Source organism: Daphnia magna, linkage group LG1 (assembly GCF_020631705.1).
Source record: "Daphnia magna isolate NIES linkage group LG1, ASM2063170v1.1, whole genome shotgun sequence".
NCBI lineage: Eukaryota > Metazoa > Arthropoda > Branchiopoda > Diplostraca > Daphniidae > Daphnia > Daphnia magna.
The window spans coordinates 15973733-15995074 of NC_059182.1; the positions used below are offsets into that span (position 1 = coordinate 15973733).

Below are 21342 nucleotides of genomic sequence, written 5' to 3' on the forward strand. Positions count from 1 at the left end.
AACGAAGAAAAATTCACGTATTTCAATGATTTAGAATATATATATTTAATAGAAAAAAGCAAACTCACTGTCTGGGTCAGTGGGACCGCCGCGAGCGTCGACAGTTCCATTGGGCAGGAGACGCAACAGATCGCCGCCGGAACGGAGCGACGAGCAAGCCGTGCTCCATCTGTAGACCCTCTGCAATCCGGTGATTTCGTTGGGCGGATGATCTTTAACGATGAAGGCGGCGGGGTCGGTTCGGTCAGAAGCAGTTGCATTTCCTTTTGCGGAAGAAATCGGCCCCGCCTTTCTCCTGTGTCCGCTTTTAATACTACCGCTACCACTGTTGCTACTAACGACGGATGGCAGGTATGATGCTGGATTTCCGGGCACTCGGCCGGCGTCCTCCCGCGGCCTGCTTGGTGCGCAATTCGCCACCTGAAGGACAAATACATTTTTTGTTTTGTTTTGTTGTTTTTTTGTTGCTGGAAAATTAAAAAAATGAAATAGAAGAACCTAACAGTAAAAGAATAAAGAAATAACGATGCCAAGGTTCTTCGTTATTAACACCAACTACGCATGTCGCCTTTGCCTGTTTGCGTTGAGCCATTTTTCTGGCGACTCATTGTTTGATCATCTACGGCCACACATGACCAGCAGTCGGTATGCAAATTCATTCATCACTCCCTTAGCGAGAGAACCAATGGCCTCTGAACCCACTCCAATACTTATTCCTTTCCCAATATTGGAGATTTTTATCTTTTGGCTGGCTGCTATCCTCTTCCTTTTTTTTTTTTTTCGACGTACAAATAAATCACTACAAGAGGAGTTTTGCTTTTTTTTTCCTTTCTTTCTCGCTGTACTCAAAATCGAGTGTAAACTCTCTTCTGCTGATATACCCAACAACCCTTCTAATCCAGCCGCAAACCATCTAGCCGAGGAAAACATCGTTTTGGCATCTTTGACGTGCGCCTTCCATGACATCACGCCATCGTAATTTTCTCGCTCTTTCTTTTCGCAAAAACTATGTTGATGATGCTTTTTGGCTGGCTGCTGCTAAACATCTGGCACGGATGAAGAGCGGCTTCGCTTTTTTCGGGCTTGTTGTGTTGAATCAAACTGTCGATTCGACGCAATCTTGTTGCACAAACTTGCGCGCACTTGTGCCTATGCGTCAGCCAATGCAGGCATCGCAGTTTTCCCGCATAACAAATTGCACACACACACACACACACACAACGAATATAAATCGAATTGATTATTTGAAATAGTGACTCACCATCAGGAAAAGTAATAACGCTAGGACGGCGTTTCTCAGTATCCTAAACATCCAAAAAGATAAAACAAAAACTTTAAAAACCGATGCACATCCGACCAAGATCAAAGTGAGAAAGAGGAGCACAGATTACGGGGGGTACACAGACATTTCGGATCGACTATTACATCTACGCAACCGTCTCTAGGTGGTTGGTCATGGAATTCACTTATCAAGGGCCGGCTTCATCTTTGGCTTAGCGTAAATCTATTTTAGGGAAAAGATAAGGCAAAGGAAGCGTGAGCAGCGTGAAAAGAGATATCGAGCGCCCAGCTTTAGTGAATTAAAAGGGGGGGGGAAACCCTAAAGCTTTGTCAGGATACAATCATAAATGAGCGAGATGTCGTCATCTATATTCTTGCCGATTCCGTGTCTAACTTGGCGGAATGACTCGTTATATTGCACCTGTTTCGATCGGGGATAAAAAAATTTAATAAAAAAGGGAAAAGATTTCCCCCTAGTTTGTCGGGGGTAGGGAGCTTCAATTCATCGCTTGACTCACGCTGCATGATGTACAATACGACGAGAAATCAGACGTCCTTGCCACTGATTGCGTAACGACTAGAACATGTACGGGGCACATTTAATCTATCGCCAACCGCGCACCGTTCACAATCAGCTCTGACATTTCTTTCTTTCCCTTACAGAGATTACGGCAGACCTTGAATGCATTGCGGCAGTGGCAAATATCCGCATAACTCGGGGGGGGAAACACAAAATTCGCCTTTTAAATGCGAACGTTTCATTCAAATCGGATGGGGGATCGCGTCAGCTCACCTGGATAACGACAAGCGGAAGGGGAGGCGGAGGTGGCGCAACATAATCCGTCGGATCGCATGGCCGCAATTCAACCTGGCGTGAATGCACGAAACTATCGACAAAGTTTCACCAGACGATGCATCGACGAGCCAATATCGGCCTGATAATGGGACAACAGGCAACACCAGTGGGTTACAGTTCAACTGGCCGACACCACAACGCACTAGGCCCTTATCTGTTCGCTCTTGTTATTGAATGCCGAACGAAACTCGAATAATCGAATAAACAAGAGAAGAATCAATAAAAATAATGGGGTCCGAGGCCGATCTTAGTGGAATCTCGATCAAAACACGACTGAACGCTGCAGCACCGCACGACTCTATGCGGCCAGTTATCTATCGCTGCCTTCCATCCCGTCCTTTCCTTGTTGTCTGTTTTATAAGATTTTGTTTTGTTTTTCGCTCGATTTTTTGCTTTTTTTTTTTCTTTCTTTCTCCGTCCTAAAGACGGCGACAACGAGGAGGAGGAAGAGTGCGGGCGCTAGCGTGAATCACGCTAGCGCATTTCAAACAAAAGCAAAATGCGGTAGCGCACAGATGACTCCGAGGGCTTACGGGGGCGCCAGTCGTCGTGGCTCCTATACAAAACTACGAGGCGATGACGCGCGTGTGTTAGCCAGTCTAACAACATCGTGACGTAGAAGAGACGTTAAAAAAAAAAAAAGGCTGGTAAAGATCCGGTTAAGGAGTCGACAGAGTTGGTGGTTCACCGCGCTGTTCCGCGAACCACACGCGATATGGGAAACAGTTGCGGGGAAAACGCACAAGAAATTGGAATCGAAGAAAAAGAGACGCACAAACGCAGCGGTGCTTCTTGAATTCATTACATCGGACGCCTTCTCTCTCTCTCTTGTTGGCCAGACTTTCTTTCTTTAAGGAGAAAAAAAAAAAACTCTCTCTCTGTATGATTGAGCAATCCACTTGAGCGAGTAGACTCATAGAGACGATGGTGGTGGCGGTCCCTTTTGACACGTAACTGCCAGAAATTCCTCTTTTTTTTTTTGTTCTCCGTCCCTTTTTTTTTCTAAAGAGAAAAACATACATTGCACCCCAAAATTTCCCTTTTCCCCTCATCACTATTCAGGAATAACAACACACACACGCACACACAAGAGTAGAAAAATCTGCGCGAGGTCGACGACGTTCAACAAAAGAACATAAGAAAAGACCATAAATAAGAGGCAACAAACAAACAAGACACACACACACACACACAAAAAATGACTAAATAACCGAGAAAACAATAGCCAACCCCCAGAAAAAAACAAAAGAAAAAACAAAAAAATTATCTAGCTAACCATCGCTTCGTGGCGGTTCGAAGAAACGTTAATAGCACACACGTTTGGCAGCTAGGCGAAAGAGTGTCGCTGTCGGCGATCAAACGGTGAATCCAAAACAAACAAAAGAAAACACGCGAAACGATCGCGTTCCGTTTTGAGGTTCTTTTTTCTTTTGATTTAGACGCGCTTTGTTAGGATTTCTGGGTTTTTTAGCTTTTTTATTATTATTTTTTTTTTTGCTTAGTGAGTTTAACAGTGTCATTTGTTCGTGTCTCTACATATTTAAAGACCACTGGGCGCGGCGAGGCTAAGACACACGCAAATAAAAAGAAAAGGCTCCGACAAATCTTGTCGGAATGGCTTGTCGTAAAGACGGCTCGCCGATCGTGAAAATCCGGTAGTCGGGACTGTGTGGATTTTCTGGCGGGGAAGAAAAAAACCAAAAAATAAGAAGGGGAGAGCGACACACGAGAGAGAGGGAAAAAAATATATAAAATATAAATACACGAAGGCTTCACAAAAAAAATTTGAATTCAATGTCCAAATGGTTGGCTCCGGACTCGACAGAAAAACAAAAATGCTCTTGACTCTACATGCGATTAGGCGCGATAGACGCCAGTTGCAACGTCTGTACCTCATTTGATCTGTGTGTGTGTGTTTGCTTTATTAGTAGCGTTTAAGTGGAAAAGTCCTATACAAATAAAAACGAGAAAGATCCAGTTCCCAGATATAATCCCGCGTCTCTTTAACTAACGAAACCTCTGTACACAAAACTAACAAAAATCGGTCTGTAATTATTCTTCAGCTTAAATGACATCCACACTCGTGACTACGTCCAGTATAGATCTAAAATATCACCGTGATAATGTTTAAAACGATACAGTGATGATCTTTTTTTTTTTTTTATCTGGATAGCCTACACGTGTAATAAAGAATTATAACAAGCCAAGTTTGCCGGACGGCGGTATTATTATACTACGGCCAGCCAACTGATGTGATGGCGACATTGGTTGAAAGTTGTAATAAAAATCCCGACCGAATGCAAGAAAAAAAAAAAACTTGTAAAACATTACCGTCTCTTTCATATTTCGTCGTCTCGGGTTATTTAAACGAACGACGACCAAACTCAAAAGATTACACGCGCATACACGAGGGGGGAAAAAAAACAAAACAAAACATTTCAAGGAAAAGAAAGAAAAAAATAAAAATAAAATGTGATTTAGCGTAGAGATTGTTTCTCTTATTGCTGCCCGGGACATATGAAACGGCAAACTGATTAAAGAAAAAAGAAAAATGCAATATAGTAAAAAGCAAACTAGCGCTCGCAAGGAATTCCAAAAGGGCAATTAAAAACTGGACTTGAGATTTTGCTTTGGTGATCCGAGTGCCTTTTCGTGCCGATTTTTGTCCTTACCGCCAGCGCCTGCCGCTCGGCGTGACCTTTACCTGGCCATGCGCTTGGCATGCAATCAAAATAACGTCTATTTTGGAGAGATTAGGCGTGAGCGCGTGAATTTTGGTCGCTTATAAAACGGAGAGCAAAAATAAAATGCCGAATCAAAGTGACGGACGTATCAACAAGGTGATGGCGTCCGGTTGGCGTTAAGGCGGCGAATCTTTAAGACACTTCATTACACACCCTGACACACGCACACGCACGGGGATATTTATTCGGCATTTTGTTTCATTCCAGAGTTTCGAATTTTTTTGTTTTTTTTTTCCTTCAAAAGATAAGAGCGGAAAACTTTAAAGGGTTTTTGGCTTTCGTTCGATTGTGATTTCCACTGCGCATTCAGATGAGTTAACGATTAGTCGACAAAAATATTAATGATGGAATCCTATCCAAATAGTGAACATTCTTGTCCTTATTTGCCAGACGGACCAGCAGACGACAAACAAAACAGTGAGGAGGGGGAGCAACAAAAAACCGGTTGTCATCATCTATCGGTAATTCATTGAAAAACGTCGACCCATTTGTTGTTGTTCAACGAGACACACATTAGAGACTAAAACCCTCCCTATACCTCCAAATGACAGTGTGTCTTTTTTTTTTTTTTTTTTTTATGTGTGTCCAGCTTCAGATATACCGTATTTAAGACCGATACGGTTTACCTTGTGCGCATGCGTATGTGACATATCCCGTTTCGAATTTCCTCCCCCTTCTGAAACAAACTTCTGGTTCAAACATTTTAAACATTTTTTTTTCGGGGTAGGTAAAAAAAAAAAGGGAAAACAAAGCAAGAGGAATGACATTGTATTACCACCCAGGAAAGAATAAAAAAACTTTTCTCTGTCCCCTCTCTGAAAAAAAAAAAAAAAATAAAATAAATAAAGGAAAAACATCACAAAGAAAAAAAAAATAGAGATAGAAGAGATGGGTCGTTCATTAAACACCCCCCCCCCTAAAAAAAAAGAAGCCATCAGCAAAACTCCGTCCGTTAAGCAAGAGACAGGTATACAGCGAAGACGATCCCTGTGGCTCGTTTATTATGTCACTAAAAATGTGTTCGTTTGCAGCATGCTTCTCCCTTGTCAATATATCTACACACTCTTTAACTATAGTCTGGTATATACGTCTACCATATACAGATGTAGACGAGAGAGAGAGAGAGAAAAGGCGCTTTTGCCTGTGAGAAACTGAAAACATTTTCAAATGCCGCTGTGCTCTACGGGCCTGTGGAGAGGTAAAAGAAAAACGCGGAGAGGGGGGACGACATAGAGGTCGTTTACACACACGCACACACACACACACAACAACAACAGAGTTGTGTACAGTCTCTCTCCGAAGAGACAGATAATACTGGGCCAAACTTGTGTATACATTTCGTAGCGCTTTAAATAGAAATTTATAGATTTTTATTATTTGTGACCAGTTCATTGTCGAAAAAGGACCCCAAGTTGGGCAAGTTCATCAGTCGAATTGGTTCCGTTTAAAAATGTTTCTTTCTTATGGGGGGTTCCAGTACATGTCCGTGTTTTCTGCCTATCAGTTTGGACACATCTTTCCGGCCCATTTCAAACGAAATAACATGTTCCTTCTTGAAGAAGAAAAACCTTGGAATGACTTCATTACAGTATCGGTACCGACCATCCAATAAAAAGGCAAGATCAAAAAGAAGAAGAGCAACAAGATAAAGACACTACCATGGAGGGGAAAAAGGAGGCCGCGATGGCGATCATAGTGACCCACTAAGACCATCCCGAAACAGGAGAAATGGTGGAGAAAAACGATTCATTTGAAGCGCGCGCGCGCGAGCGGCTGTCCAATATAATAATTCCCAACCTAAATGGACATAACTGTTGAGGTGAAAAGAAGATATTGCCGTATCATTCTGTACTTGGTGCTTTATCGATATTTTCTTTCTTTTTCTTTTTTCTTTTTTTTTATAGGTTTGTGCGATTCCAACCCCTGGCTAATTGTTCTCGAAAGTCTACCGAGACCTCCCTAATTTCTCTTTTCTTTTCTAACCCCCCACACTGTCTGGTGTGCCCTATAAGAAAAGCAAAAGAAATTACGGTGAAACGTCTATTACACCCAAACTTTTCAGCGTACATTTTGAAAAGAAGAAAAACAAAAATAAAATTAAAGTATTTCTTTTTTGTTCTGCTATAATTGCATCTAATGAGCTCTCCCTCGCCTTGTCTACTGCATGTGGAAAGGGAAGCCGCCATCAACACCCTTCTTTTTTCTATATATATATTTTTTTGTTTCCATCTACCTACTCGCACAGCACATCGGCTACTTATGCAAATGTCTTGGATACTTATGATGATTAACGCGTCTCGTTAATCACGACCAGCAAAGCCAAGGAGGAGGACGTAACAGAACCACACACACAAAAACAAAAAGAAAGAAAAAGGAGGAGAAGGGAGGGAGTCCAGGGTGGAGGCGCAAGAAAGAAAAGAAAAAAAAAATTAAAGAAAAGAAAAAGAAAAAAACAAAACAAAACAAAACAAAAAACGATATAATAATTCCGCCCCAGAGTCGTGACACGCCCTTCATTCCTTCAAGAATTCCCGACTGCTAGAGCGCTATACTAATACTACTACGATACAAGTCCCGCAAAGTATACTCCACGTCTTCGGCTATATAGAATTTTCGTTGTTTCCCTCCTTTCCTTGTTCACGATTTGATGGATTTCACGTTTAAGGTCAATTACAACGGTCCTATCATGAATTTAATATATGCACAACACGATTCTTCTAGCTGGAAAATCAAAAACTTATATTCTAAACAAGCCCTCATTTTTCATCTTGTTGTGTATAGCCCTCCACAAATGTGTTCCTCCTGCTGCACAGTCTCGGGTCGAAATAAACAGCCCCCCCCTCCCCATTACACACCTCATTTGTTAGCTTGTGATACGGTTGTATTACTGCGTTCTCCCTCTGTACATTTTCACCGCTGCTGTGAATCCGTTGAAAATCAAAGAACCGTGCGGCCATTTCGGCCAACAAACACCAGGTAAGTAACGGTGTGTTGTTGTTTTGTTTTTTTGTTACAATCGGTGCTTATATAGAGACATGCATAGCGCGTACGATCCCAATTGACAAGACAACACATCCATTTCTCTTAGCTCTTCAGCAATAAGCAATGGCATCTATTAGAGAGGAGGGGGCAGACAGGGGGATCGTTGGCGAGAAGTCACACACACACACACACACAAAAAATGTGTTGTTTATCGTCTTCTTCTTTTTTCTTCTTTTCTAAATAGTCAAGAAAAAAGCGCTTTACCTCTCCCGTGTATTTATGTACGTAAAGTTATATGCCTACGTGTCCTTATACATTCCACTGCACCTTTTTTTTTTTGTATTTTTTTTTGTAGGGGGAGGTGGGGAGATTTCCAAGTGGCCAGGGTTGTAACACGGCTCTAATTGAACGGTGTGGGGACGACTGTGGGTAGAGTTTTTTTACAGCCTTTTCCGCCGACAGCGCGCGACCCTGTCGTAAAGGTTCCACCCCGGTTGCTTTTATTCTTTCATTTCTCTGTCCCTCTTTGCTATTCTATGCGCTCCGTGTTGTATATTGTATAGACACCTCCAACAACGAAAGCAAATTTCACTCGCAATTTCAAAACATTTCTTCAATCTTTCTCGTCAACGACAAGAGAAAATGCGAATGAGTGGCATCGACTCCGTCTTAGCCTTCAACGCAATAACAATCACATTTAAAAAAATGAAAACCATCAGCCTCGTAGTACAACACGAGTGCTCAATGAAGCATTGCTGGTGTGCAAGAAAAACAAAAGCTCGGGAGGAGTCGTTGAAAACAGATCGTGTAACGATCCGCAGTTGCAGCCGCTCGTTCACAACGTATTGGTCGATTAGCAAAGCCACAACATTGACTACTAATAGACTACTATACAGTCTATTATTATTATAGAAATAAAATATTACAAAAAAAAAAAAAAAAATCGAATGTAATCATAATGATAATAATAACAGCCCACCAAAATAGGAAATAGGTGTTCGAAATGCGCGCTGCATTATACGTGTGTGGGGTGGGTGCCGTATGGGAAAAGATGTTCATCCACGTCTCTCCTTTTTCCCCTTTTTTTTATCTGATCATTGGAAATAGCATTCCACAATGTAATGAAAGCTTTGATGGGAAATCAATCCCAGCTCGCCGCCATCAGTCTAGACCCCGCCGAAAAAAGAATACGTAATCTGCCTCTCGTTCTTTTCTTTCTTTCTCTCTTTCCCTTCCTGAAAGGTAATACAACACACACGTATGTATACACACATAACGTATCGGACACACAGAGATATATATATACTACATACTACACGTACATACTGCCGCACAGTTGTAGTGAAAGAGGGTCCAATCACTCAAGTCATTTCTGACGCACAAACTCTGAAGGTGAAGCGAAAGAGGAGGTCGAAGAGGGGAAAATTCACATCAACAATAAGAAGAGAGAGAGAAAACAAAATGTTATTTTCTCTGCTATACAGAAGCGTGTGGATGTGAGACACAGTGCACACACACACACATGTACACACTCAAAAAGGGAAGGCCGCCGCCGACTCGGAGCGACCTCCACGACCTCGACCGGCGAATAACAAATCTATATAAGAACATACGGTAAGATGCGCTCCCGCGCTCCATCTCTTCCCTGAAAAGGTGAGGACCTCCTTCTCAGTGAGCCTCTTTCACCGATGAAAATTTATATGCAGATTGCTATACACCACTAGCTTCGAAAGATGGATGGACAACATATTATAGGCCTATGTATTACGAAGCCGCTACCGACCAACATCTTTTGATTTATTTTGATTTCTCGATCGTCGATGGCGACGCGCTTAGAGGCAATGAAAGAGGAAAAAAAAGGAGAATAACACGGAGAAGAAGAAAAAGCTCTTAGAGACTCTTTCTCTTTATCGCCGTGTGTCTGTCGAGGGGGAAAAGAGAACAATTCCAGGCCCCCCTTCAAGATTTAACCGCACCGTCTTTTTCTCTCCTTGTCTTTAACCCATGCTACAACAACTGCATTAAAAACATATCAGCTCTCCGTGATGTACACACACACACAATCGCGTGTGGTGCGTGGAACGTTTCTCTCGATAACATTGAAAAAGCTCGTCGACACAAGAAAGAAAAGAAATAGCCCCGCCGCTCTCTCATCGGATAGTCGCCATTCAATCAATTCTTTCTTTTCAGAGTATATATACCGTAAAAAAAAAAAAAAAGAACTTTCAAACAAGTCGTTCCTTCTCGTGCTCAAAGAAAATGATATTGAAAGTTTATTATCAATAAACGATAGTGATACAGCCGAGAATTTCTGGGGAGAGAACAAATATTTTTCACTCCCCAAGCCCCGAAAAAAAAAATAACTAAACGACCGTAATGTTTTGTAAGAAATCGATTGTTCGAAATCAAAAAGAAAAAAAAAAAGGTGGAAACACGCAACTATGTTATGCATTATTCAACAACAAGACATTTTTCTCAGAGGGTTTCGTTCAAACGCAAAGAACGGCGCGAACAGAAAGAGACTCTTGGAGTGGATTGACGTTTCCAATAACTGAAGAAAACAAAAAAATGAAAAGCTTTTCTTTTTTTCTTTCTATATAAAGCGACTCTTCCAAGAGCCTCATCATCCGCCAACGTTTCTTTTTTTAAAATAATATATACAAATAAACGACCGATCCCGCTCAACTGTTGGCTTCCGACATGGGAAAAAAAAGAAGAGTGTCTATCCCGACCAAAGGTTCGTCCCAATTTCTGGGAAAAGTGATTGCTCGTAAAAATTTACCCTCGAGAAATCAGTTGATCAAATAAGAAAACCACCTCTTTCAATTAACCTTGTTAGCAGCGTGATTTATATGGTCGGAGAGATTTGGGGCGGACATTTTTCTTTCTCTCTCTCTTCTCTTCAACTGCTATGTAAGATGAAAATTTAAAGCTAATCGAGATTCAATCAGCTGATCCCCACCTCGTTCGAGGAATACGGCCCGCTGTGTTCAGCTTCGCTCCTGTAAATGCCTTAGCTGCTGTCTCCAATCCAGCCGTCGAGCCGAGCAAATTCAATCCCAAAATGCTCGTGAACAAATCGATCAAAACATTTTTTTATAAATCATTTTCAACGCATTTTGGACGATCGTCTTTGCCGACATTACCGTTCCTCCCCTAACGTTTCTCCAATCTCAGCTTTCACAATCCAAAAAGAAAATATATAAGGAACTTTTTTCATTCACACAACCGCACCATTCTTTCCTTTCCTCTTTTTATTTAAAATTTCCCTACGTTACAAACATTCCATCGAGTGGATCACGAAACCAATTCTCTTCTCCCCCCCCCTACAAGTGAGTCGCATTCATCATCCATCAATTACTTTTCAGAATGCAGCGGACAGATAGTGACGTGGACCGAAAATCCAAGTTGATGGGGAAAACACAAAGAGAGATTCAATCGATAATCAGAAAGGCAAAGGAATGATGTTAATGACGATCAAGCCCCTCTCGTTCCACCCCCCCCACCCCCTTTCTATATACGATCAAGGTGCTGTAACACACACACACAACGATACCGTCTTGTTGTCAATGGTAGCAGCGTGTGGTAGGTGAAGGGCACGACCGCAAGGTCTCGTTATTATTTGGCACGTGCACGTACGTTCCCAACCAATTGGGGAAACAAAAAAAAAAACGTTTCACGGTCGACAAAGCCACATCATCATCAACGGAGCAAGATGATGCGACACGAACACGACACACAATCAAACGCACGAAAAACACAGCTGCTGTTGCGAGCAGCGGACATTGTGACAAGCCAACGGAACAACAATCGCTCATCTCTCATTCCTTTTCTTCCACACAACTTCGTTCTCCGCCCCAATGCAGCAGATTAGAATCAAGGGAGAGAGAGAGAGCATACCCCCTCCCCTGTCAAAGGGAAAAAATGCGTGGCAATTGGCAGCGAGAAAGAGAGGGCAGCTGCTAATGAGGCGTGTAACGATTGAGCCCTAGCAATATACGGAAAAATAGGAAAGGGCCACCCCTCTTCGTCAGGAGGTTTAAACGAGCGTGACAAACACGGCGAGGCCCGTGGTCTGTCTACACGGGCTGGTGCGCTTCTTACATGCAACAAAACAAGATGGGGCTTACTAACTGCAATGTAGCAAGGAGAACAAATGGGTAGGACTGATAAGGTCCCACGGACATGTGCTCGTCAAGTTTGTTGAGGCGCCCTCGTCGTTTCATTTAAAATATCGGTCAGATAGCAATTGAAAAGTACGAAGAAGAGTGGCAAACTGGAGGCGAGTCAAAAGAGGTAGAGTGATGTAATAGAAACCCAAACGGGCAGAGCCAAGTTGGACAAAAGGGCGTTGGCCTCGGAAGACCTAGCGCACGTCTGTTCACTAAATTGCAGGCTCTAAGTTGGTGAATGCTATGTTTGACATCTGCCTGCTTCTCAAGTTATACATACATCTTCCGTGTTCCATGACTGCATGAGGGGAAACCTACTTTTCTTCTTTGATGTACACGAATGCGATGCAAGTTTCACGCACCGGACGAAGGACGTGAAAATCTCTTTTTAAGTCTTCTTTTCTATCTGATTTATTTTATTTTTTTGTTGTTGTCTGTCGTCTTGGGTCGCCTACTCTCTCCCTTTCTCCTTGCTCGCACTCGTTTGTTTGTATTGACGAAGTGCATCGTCACTTGGGCTGATCAATGTGTACAGACATCGTGACTGAGCCCTTTTTTATTATTATTTTTCGCCTCCTGGTGGCTGTAAACGCACAAAAAAACTCTGTGCAGCCACCCGACTTAAAAAAAAATGCTCACCTTTACGAGTTCAAAGGCTGGTCCGTGTCCAGCACCAAATAGAGGAAAGAAGAAAAGAACGTTTTTTTTTTTGTGGAGATCTATGAAGGAATGTGTGCACAGCAGCCCGCAACGATGACAGTCGTGGGACCACAAGTCATGCGTGTTTTGTCATCTCTCTTTTTTTTTTTTTTACATTTCTTTTTTTTTTTTCTCCTCTTTGATTTCTTCTTTTTCATTCTCAACCAAGTCGAAGAACGACCTTTTTTTTTCATGTCCATCTCTGGTTGTCATCAGGGAGGGAGGTCGCTCGGCCCTTTAACTATTGACCCGTCCTTGATGGATCATTTTGAGGGACTGAGAAAACATTTTTTTTTTTATTTTTATGGTTGAAACACTCTACGCACAACACGATCGGCGTGATCGATTCTGTTGCCTTATTTAGGCCTAAGTCACGACCGGAGCGATCAACGCAAGTGGTTGTGGGTTATACACGAGGGCCGATAGAAGAGAACGGTCCCGGGGTGTTGTTGGCATCTCGCTTTTTTTTTTTTTTGATCCCCCCGTCCAGATAAAAAAAAAAAAAACAACGCGCCGGGCCTCCGAAACTGATAACGCAAACACCTTTCCCCACCTCATGGCTTGCTGTTGTTGCTGTTACTACTACTACAAAACTACTACCAATCCACTGTGTGTGTACTACTACGATACTACACACACACACACATAGTGATGGAACCATCAAATATTCAAATCAATTCTCGGCCATCGTAAAAATGGGAAAAGAAAAAGAAAAATGAATTCCTTTTTGTTTTTCGTTTCTTTAAAAAAAAATAATAAAATCTAAAACAAACGATTTTTCATGATTTGGATTTTTTTTGTTTTTAGCTATTTTTTTGAGGGTTGTGTCAGTCCAGTTTAGTAGTCCCTAGAACAAGAAAAACAATCCCCGCCTTCGTATCAGATTTATTACCGGGGATGGGACGCGCAGTGATTTTGATTGGGGCGGCGGTTGGCACACTCGCATTGCTGCGCTAACTCGTTAACGAAAAAAACAAAAACAAAACACAAAACAAAATAAACAGACTATGAAAAAATCAAACTCACAACGAGCTTGTAGATAGTCTACTGGTTAAACGGTTACACGCAATAACAAGTGGAGATTTCAGAGTGACCTAATTCTTCCTTTTTTCGTGCGTAATTCAAAAAGCTCCTGGGATGAACACATCACAAAAAATGGAAATGTTTTCTTATCACGCGTCCAAATTTCAAAAAAAAAAAAAAAAAGAAAAAGAAATCCATTTATCCTCTGCCCCGATAAGGTAAATACCACTATTATCCAAAACCGCGGTCCCGGTTGCTGACAGGCGACAAGGCATTGCAATAAGACAAACAAAAAGGCAGAAAAAAAATGGAAGATTGCCACCTGTGATTTTGCGCGACTTTTAAAATGTTCCACTTTTTGTTTCACGCTTGACGTGTCCCTCGGGAGATGTCAGGTGAAGGTGTTCAAAAGAGCCAATTCTCCCATTTCACATTGTCAAATGAAAATGAAATCCCAAACATGTTGAAATGATCTGTGGGTAAAGCGTTAGCGCGATCCTTGTAGTGGGAGGTCCCAACGTACAGACTATATGCGCGTCCACCTTTTTAGAACGAAATTGACTTACAGAAACTACCGAAAATGCAGACAGGCGAGCAGAGAGACACAAAAAAAAAACAAGAGCAAAACGAATGGATTTTTAAGCTGGTCCGAGTGACCAACAGCGAAGAAAAGGGTCCCTCTTGAGAGAAGGGAGACATGGGGAGGCTTCTGTGCTTTCTCTCTTTCATCCAGTGTGTCGAGAAGAAGAAGAAGAAGAAGAAGCGGAAAGAAAACAAAAGGTGTTCCAAAATGAATCAAAGTCCATTTCGCCCTGAATCGCATTCGTTGGTACCACACTTATAGTTTCGAGCGGGTCAAAGATCGCTTAACAAGGATTGAGAGAACATAAAGTTTGAAGATACAAGACAAAAAAGAAAGAAAGAATTGAATAGCTCCCCAGGAGGTTTGGTGTGGAATGCCGAGCGCGGCCCACATTTGCAATGATTGAAATGAACTGCGAGAGGAATACGAATATTGGGAATGAAAAGACAATGATGACGAAGAGAAAGAAAAACAAAAGCCGAGTTTGAAAATGTTCTTAAATCCCTCTGACTGATTAAAAGAGAAAAACAAATCGAACCTCACGTGATTTCAACACCTGGCCAGACATTCCCACCCAATCTGACGACAGTAGGTGTTTGCGTACTGTACACGCATTGATCTTGAAAAAACACATGAATTCCAAAGCAATCGCCCTTGTCATTACACCACCGTCGATGTTTTGTTGGTTTCGTTTCAAAGATACGTCATTACGATTGTAACGTGACACGTTACAGTCTCTCTCTCTCTCTTTGGCCTCTGACGCAAATGAAGGTTTTTCCCCAGCTATTACACGCTCTCCTCAACTCCCACTACCCCCCTTTTTTTTTCTTAAAACCTTATACTATCCATCACAGCCGAAACAGCCGTCAGGCCACTAATGAGCCAAAGGTTGAAACAAAAACGAAACTAAACATCTCCAGTATCAACGTGTTTTAGGATATCGGATAACATGTTCGATCTCTGAATCGCTTACAGTCATTACCCTACACATTTGGGTACTTCGCATACGCTACAACACGTGACGGATTCATGACGATAAAATCAAGTGGGATATGCAGCAGAGGGCTAAATTGGTGGAGACCTTCAGTCACCTTCAATCGAGTCCATATGCAAAAGTCCTAACTTCGTTGAATGTAAAAAAAAAAATTAAATCAGCAGAAAGGGCCGTCAGAGTTTCGTACTAGGGAAAAGATAGAGCACGGAAGCCAGTAAACCAATCACAATAAAGATAAATTGATTGGATTAAACTTTGGAGGCAAAGAAAAATAAGGGGAAAAACAGTGGACAAAATCTGATGACCCGCAAACGATTCAATTTTCTCCCTTTTTTTTTTTTTTGTCCTTCTTAACTTAGTCACCATGGCAACACGTGTGGAATGCACCGGGCCAACTGTCTGATGTAGTTGCAGCCGGCCACCAGCTAGCCCGCGTTCTTCTTAAATTTCGAACATTGGACTGATAATACCGTATTACACACACACACACACACACGTAGCGGCACATACACCATTTACGGACGTTGCGCAATCACCGGATTTCATGAAAACACAAAAATTCAGCAGCGAATTATGGAAACGTGAGTAGCGCAGGGGGTAAATGATAATCGATCCGATTTGTCCGCGTCAAAATGCGAAAAGAAAAACGAATGGGAATTAATTAAAAACGTGCAAAACTGACCTCTGAATGAACATGTGGCGCTATCCAGTCGGCATGAGGATTCCAGGCCGATACCTTGGTGTCGATGTGGAAACGGTGACGATGCCGAGCCGAGTAGACTGTCGATGGAGCGTAGAAGCCAACAAGCGGTGGACGTCGCTCCGGTTGGCGGAGCGCGATTGGAACAATTGCGAGACGAGTCGGAAGGAAGACGAGAACAGGGGAAACAACTTTGAACACAACTGCACGTATGAATCCACATGGGCGGCGGTGATGGCGGCGGCGGAAGCAGCGGCTCGACCGACAACGACGGCGACGACGCCAGCAGCAAGTTCATCCGACGTCCAACAACCGGGATCATGACCGCTCATCCAGTTCACGCCAAACCATCCAAGCTGATCCAAGTCATGGCGCCAAACTTGAAATTCAAATCAAACTTTTAAAAAAAGAAAAATTTCTCCGATCGTTTTTATAGGGGGTGTTTTTTGTTGTAAATTTCGTTTCTGTTCCTTTCGATTTCTGATTTTGCACTGAAATAATGGGCCGGCACTTTGGTTCTTTAACTTTTCGTTAATCCTGAAGCGGACTTTGGCACTTCAAAAACGAGATTGGATGGCTGTTTCGATTGAGTAAGTTTAAGGACTGAAAACGAGGTAGTTTCGATCTGTATACCAACTGTAGTCGAATGTGAAGCGAACAGAACTCTGTTCCCTTTTTTTTTGAACGGTTAGTCGACGTCCGTCTTGAACGCTGTTTCAACTAGGACTGAGCTGAAGGTAAGACCAGGGCAAGGTAGTAGTACTACCTTACTCTCTCTCTGCCTTTACTGTATGGGATGACGATTTTGGGGGCGGGCGGTTCAAAAGGAGAAGGAAGGGGGCACTAGGGGCCGCATTGGCTATCATTTTCTTTTTCTCTCTCTTTTCTCTTTTTTTTTTTCTTCTTTTCGTTTCCGAAAACGACGAAAAGAATAAAACAAATGTCGAAGAAAAAAAAAAATATCTAATAAATGTTGGAAGGTAATATACCTTATACCTATTCTCCACCCTCGCTGTTCCAGCCTTAGTGTTTCTCTTCTTTTGGGCCTTTTTTTTTTTTTTATCTTTTTCTCACCCACACCGTTCAAAGAGGGAGCTATTTTCTTTTTCTTTTTCTTTTTGATTTCAAATACTTGATATAAGGCAGGTAAATGGGCGCACGCGCAACATGCACAATTGTATTCGGAAATATTTTCCTACTAAACAGCATTCGGTCCAAGATAAAACTATGAAAAAAAATTTCATCTTATTACGTTTTTTTTTTTTTTTTTTTAAAGAAAGATAAAAAAACAAATGTCTCTGGCATCACCCCAGCCGGTGTATTTCTTTTTGTCCTTGTTTATACAACGATTATCTAATATTTAAACATTTTGTTTTGTTTTTTTTTCTCCTCTTTCGTCTCACTATTCACGAGTGTCTGTAATTTGGTGCCTTTTATTTTCAATCTATCCAAGAAAAAGAAAAAAACAAAAAATAATAAGAAAGAAATGAGTGGCGGTGAAATCAACAATTCAACATGCATTGAATTTCCATCCGATCTTTCTTTCTTTTCGTTTATTATTATCCTTTTTTTTTCCTTTTTTCTTTTATCCTTTCATCATTTATTATAAAATAATACAATTTCGCCTCGTGAATATCATATGAAAATAAATACACAGACACAGCACGCGAAGAAAAACGAAACAAAAAAAAAGAAAAAGAAATGCAGGATGGAATATGTAAGATGCCGGAATCGAATTACCCTCGGCAGCCCAACAATAAGGCAACAGAAACAAAAAGAGATGAGTCGGAATTATGCTGATGAAGTAGAATCCATTATATCACGTCCGAGCACGTTGACAGCTGTTGGTGAGTGCGCGTGCGCGTTCACCTTTCACCAGACGTTCGTTTTTTTCTTTTTTGTTCTCTCGTTTTTCATTGCTGCACACACACACACACACACAAACACACAAAAGAAACAAAGAAGAGGAATAGCAACAACAACAACACACAAATGTTTGATTTCACAAGAGTGTGCGCGCAGATCTGGTCGTTCTCCACGGGATCCTGTTGTTGACCGATTGTTATACGACGACTAAAAGAAAAGAAAAAGAGTTGATAGAGTGATGACTGATGGACCATTGAATCCAATAGCCGGGCAACAAAAACAAAAAAAAAAAAAAACAAAATGGAAAAAGATAAAAGATGTTGCAATCAAGCTGCTGACCGACTCTCTTTACTTTGACGTTGTACTCAGTTTTCGAGGTATAAGCCAGTCATGTCTGCAATTATGGCAGTGGTTGCAGACGGCGAGGATCATACATCACATTGGCGGATGGATGCCAAGTTTCCAACAGTTTAGCATCATTGACCTGGTCTTTCTCGGACGGCCTCGTCATCAATCGATTGCTGGAACGCGGACAACTGTTGCGACAGCCAAACGGCTTTGCACGCACCAGAAATCTGAAAGGGGCTCCCGACGGATCCGTGTGCGTGTTGCACGCACCAAATAAGGGCATAATGAAACAACAAACTATAAAATGAAAAATTAATTCTGTCTGGTCTTTCGTCTGCTGGCCGCCGTTTTCTTATACCGAATGGAGCCAACATAAAAATCGTGTTTTTTGTGGATGACTCTTATAAGCTCGTGAATCGTTACGTGTTGCAAGTGACGCAACGTGACGTTCAGCTATAAACCAGTCAGAATAAAAAGGAGAAACAAGGACACTACGTGACTGTGAGACGAATTTTAATCTTCAATTAGAAAAACAGAAAAAAAAGAAATTCCCCTTTATAATCGTCCTGACGTTGATAACAACGATCCAAATTGTGCCAACGTTAATTGCAAACATTTGTTTGACGTGTAGCTGTGGTCACACGAATTCACGGCCACTTTCACGAGACACAGTAAACAGACGAAAAGAAAACAGACTTGACAAGGAATTCCCCAATTTCTTTGAGAATTAGGTAACATTTCACTCGCTATAGCTAACCTGCTACGACCGCATGTGTTTGCCAAGGGATTTGTGGATAACTCGGTCCGTTGACCAGTTATAGTCAGTCTCATCTACTGACAAGGGCGACGAGAGCTTCACATTGTTTTAAAAGGAATAAAAAAAAAAAAAAAATCCCTTTGTTCGGGGTTTTTCCGGCTTATTTACACTTGGTATCAATTGAGAAATGGTGAAATGAAAGACTATATCGCAGCAGTATAAATAACATTTTTTTTTTTTTTTTTTTTACTACAGGCATACGTATCATCACACGATAATGACTTTGCAGTACGATCACCGTGAAACGGACTCGGTTGGTCAGAGTACAAGAACCAGACCGACTTGATCTCTACCGGCCGTTCGAAACACAACAGTCAATTTTGAAATGAGCTACTAAACGACAGATTGGCGTGAACAGGGAAGCTCTCTTAGCTATGCATAATTGTTGAGCGTGTAAAAAGAGAAAGAGAAGCAAAAGAATGAAGCAAGAAGTATTATTTATTATTCACGCCGCCCATCAAGGCCGGGCAAGGACGTTCGCCAATGACGACATCACAATAGGCAACAGGTTTCTTTTCTCCTGTCGACTTCATCCGGTTCGCACGTGGCCGTTCCGTTCATTGATTAACATAATCAAACACACAGAGACAGACAGACTGACACGGCGCTAGTTTTCACGATATTTTTTCTTACCAACTGTTTTCTTTTTTCAGGCAATGAAATGCGTCATTTTCCAGCATCATTTTGATTGATCTGGGCAAATAACAGTGAGCTCATCTGTTGACACCTGGCTTTAGAACTACCACGCTGCTGTTTTGGCTATGAATGGCATCACCGTTATAACCGGACACGTTTACGCATCAGCACCAAAATGGCCCCCGCGTGCGAAATAAGGAAACTTTGCCAACTAGCCGCAATTTCTTTTGGGATTTTTTGACTCATTCGTACACAGCCGTTTGTACGAAAGGAATTTCTGTGCATTTCTCAAATAGAATTTTCGCTGTCGCCAGCAGAAAAAGTCCAGCGCGCCATCAGTCCCTTCCGTCATTTCGGGAACGTTGCGAAACTGAAGGAGGTCAAAATAGAATTTCTTAATAGAAGACAACAACAACAAAAAAAGGCAACACGAAAAATGTTTCAAATTCCAAAACTGTGCGCTTTTCTATTTGCTGAACTGCTGACGTGCTGACAGAGGGGCGAGTTGGTTTTGTTTTGTTTTGTTTTTTCGAAAGGAAGGTCTGAAGAGTGCCAGCTGATATTCGTTTTCTGTTAGACGCGTTTTTGAATAATTATCGTAAAACGTTTACATTTTTTTTTTTTTTTTTTCAAAAGATATTCACTTCCCAAGGGCGATGCTACGAGATCTAGCGTAGTAAAAACCGTTTCGATCCGCGCCCTTTCCATCAATTTTCTTTCGTCGAAAAGAAATTCTTTTTTTGGTCTCTTTTCTGTCTATTTCGGGAGCGAAGTAAAAACAACATCGACCGAGAATGGTCGAATTCTTGCTCCTTTTTATAGCAACATTTTGTGTGGACGAAACGGTCGAGTCACGACCGTCATTTCGGATTCAAATCGGGCGCAAGCAACGAAAAACAATGAAAATGTGCGTGTATATATACAACACGCGGAAGGTACTTTAGCAAAGAGTAACTTCTTTTCAACTCGTTTTCGCTGGCCGTGTTGATTTTCCGATGGAAATCGGAGGGAATTCAGGTTAGCCAACGGTGCGGGTATTTGTTCCGAAACACAGGCAATTGTCTCTTTGACCTGTACTTACACTTTTCGGCTGTGATAACAAGGTACACCGATTGCCTCCTACCTGATTTCAACAAGCGCGTTTCAATCACAAGGTACGAGCAGTTTTTATTTTTATTTTTTTTTAATTCTTCTCTTTTTCTTTTTCTCTCAGAGTGGACGCAGATGATTGTAATTAAAAGTGCGAAGAAGGTAGGTAATGTTGAGAGCAGCAAAAGACAGAAACAAAAGGCGGGTTAGAGTGAAACATGTGCGAATATCTCGTTAAATAGTGGACCCTTGTTCCGAACCAATTAGCATTTGAATAATTTCCTGTATGAGGACCTCTTTGACCGTTGACCCCCCAACATGAAAGATCTCTGTCCATCGCCCATTATCGTCATCAAGAGGCCCTCGACCATTCTTTTTTTTTTGGTCCTACTTTCTTTTTGTTTAATCACAGGGGAAAGTGCGGACAAAACAAAAAAAGCGGCCGGTTTCCCACCTGTTGTAGGAGAAGCGACAGCTTTGAATGAAGAAAGACAATTTTTATTTTAAAAAAAAAAGAACAATTTGTATAGAAAAACGGTGCCATTTAAACCA

General features: G+C 41.7%; 1 protein-coding gene and 1 long non-coding RNA gene across 4 annotated transcripts in view; one reads left to right on the plus strand and one right to left on the minus strand.

Annotated features, from left to right (window-relative positions):
- Nucleotides 1–7572, plus strand: part of LOC116932819 — a 25039-nt gene extending 17467 nt beyond the window's left edge. Inside the window, exons 3-4 of one of the 3 annotated variants that reach the window (XR_006643816.1) lie at nt 53–1867; nt 1945–6352. This is a non-coding gene — a long non-coding RNA (uncharacterized LOC116932819). The other 2 variants (XR_006643814.1, XR_006643815.1) reach the window with 2 other exon arrangements.
- LOC116932134 overlaps nt 1–16774 on the minus strand; it is a 21056-nt gene extending 4282 nt beyond the window's left edge. Inside the window, 3 exon segments of the mRNA XM_045170132.1 lie at nt 69–420; nt 1262–1304; nt 16017–16774. Coding sequence (XP_045026067.1) covers nt 69–420; nt 1262–1304; nt 16017–16030 — 409 coding nt within the window. The 5' untranslated portion in view covers nt 16031–16774.
- Nucleotides 16775–21342: the final 4568 nt, after the last annotated feature.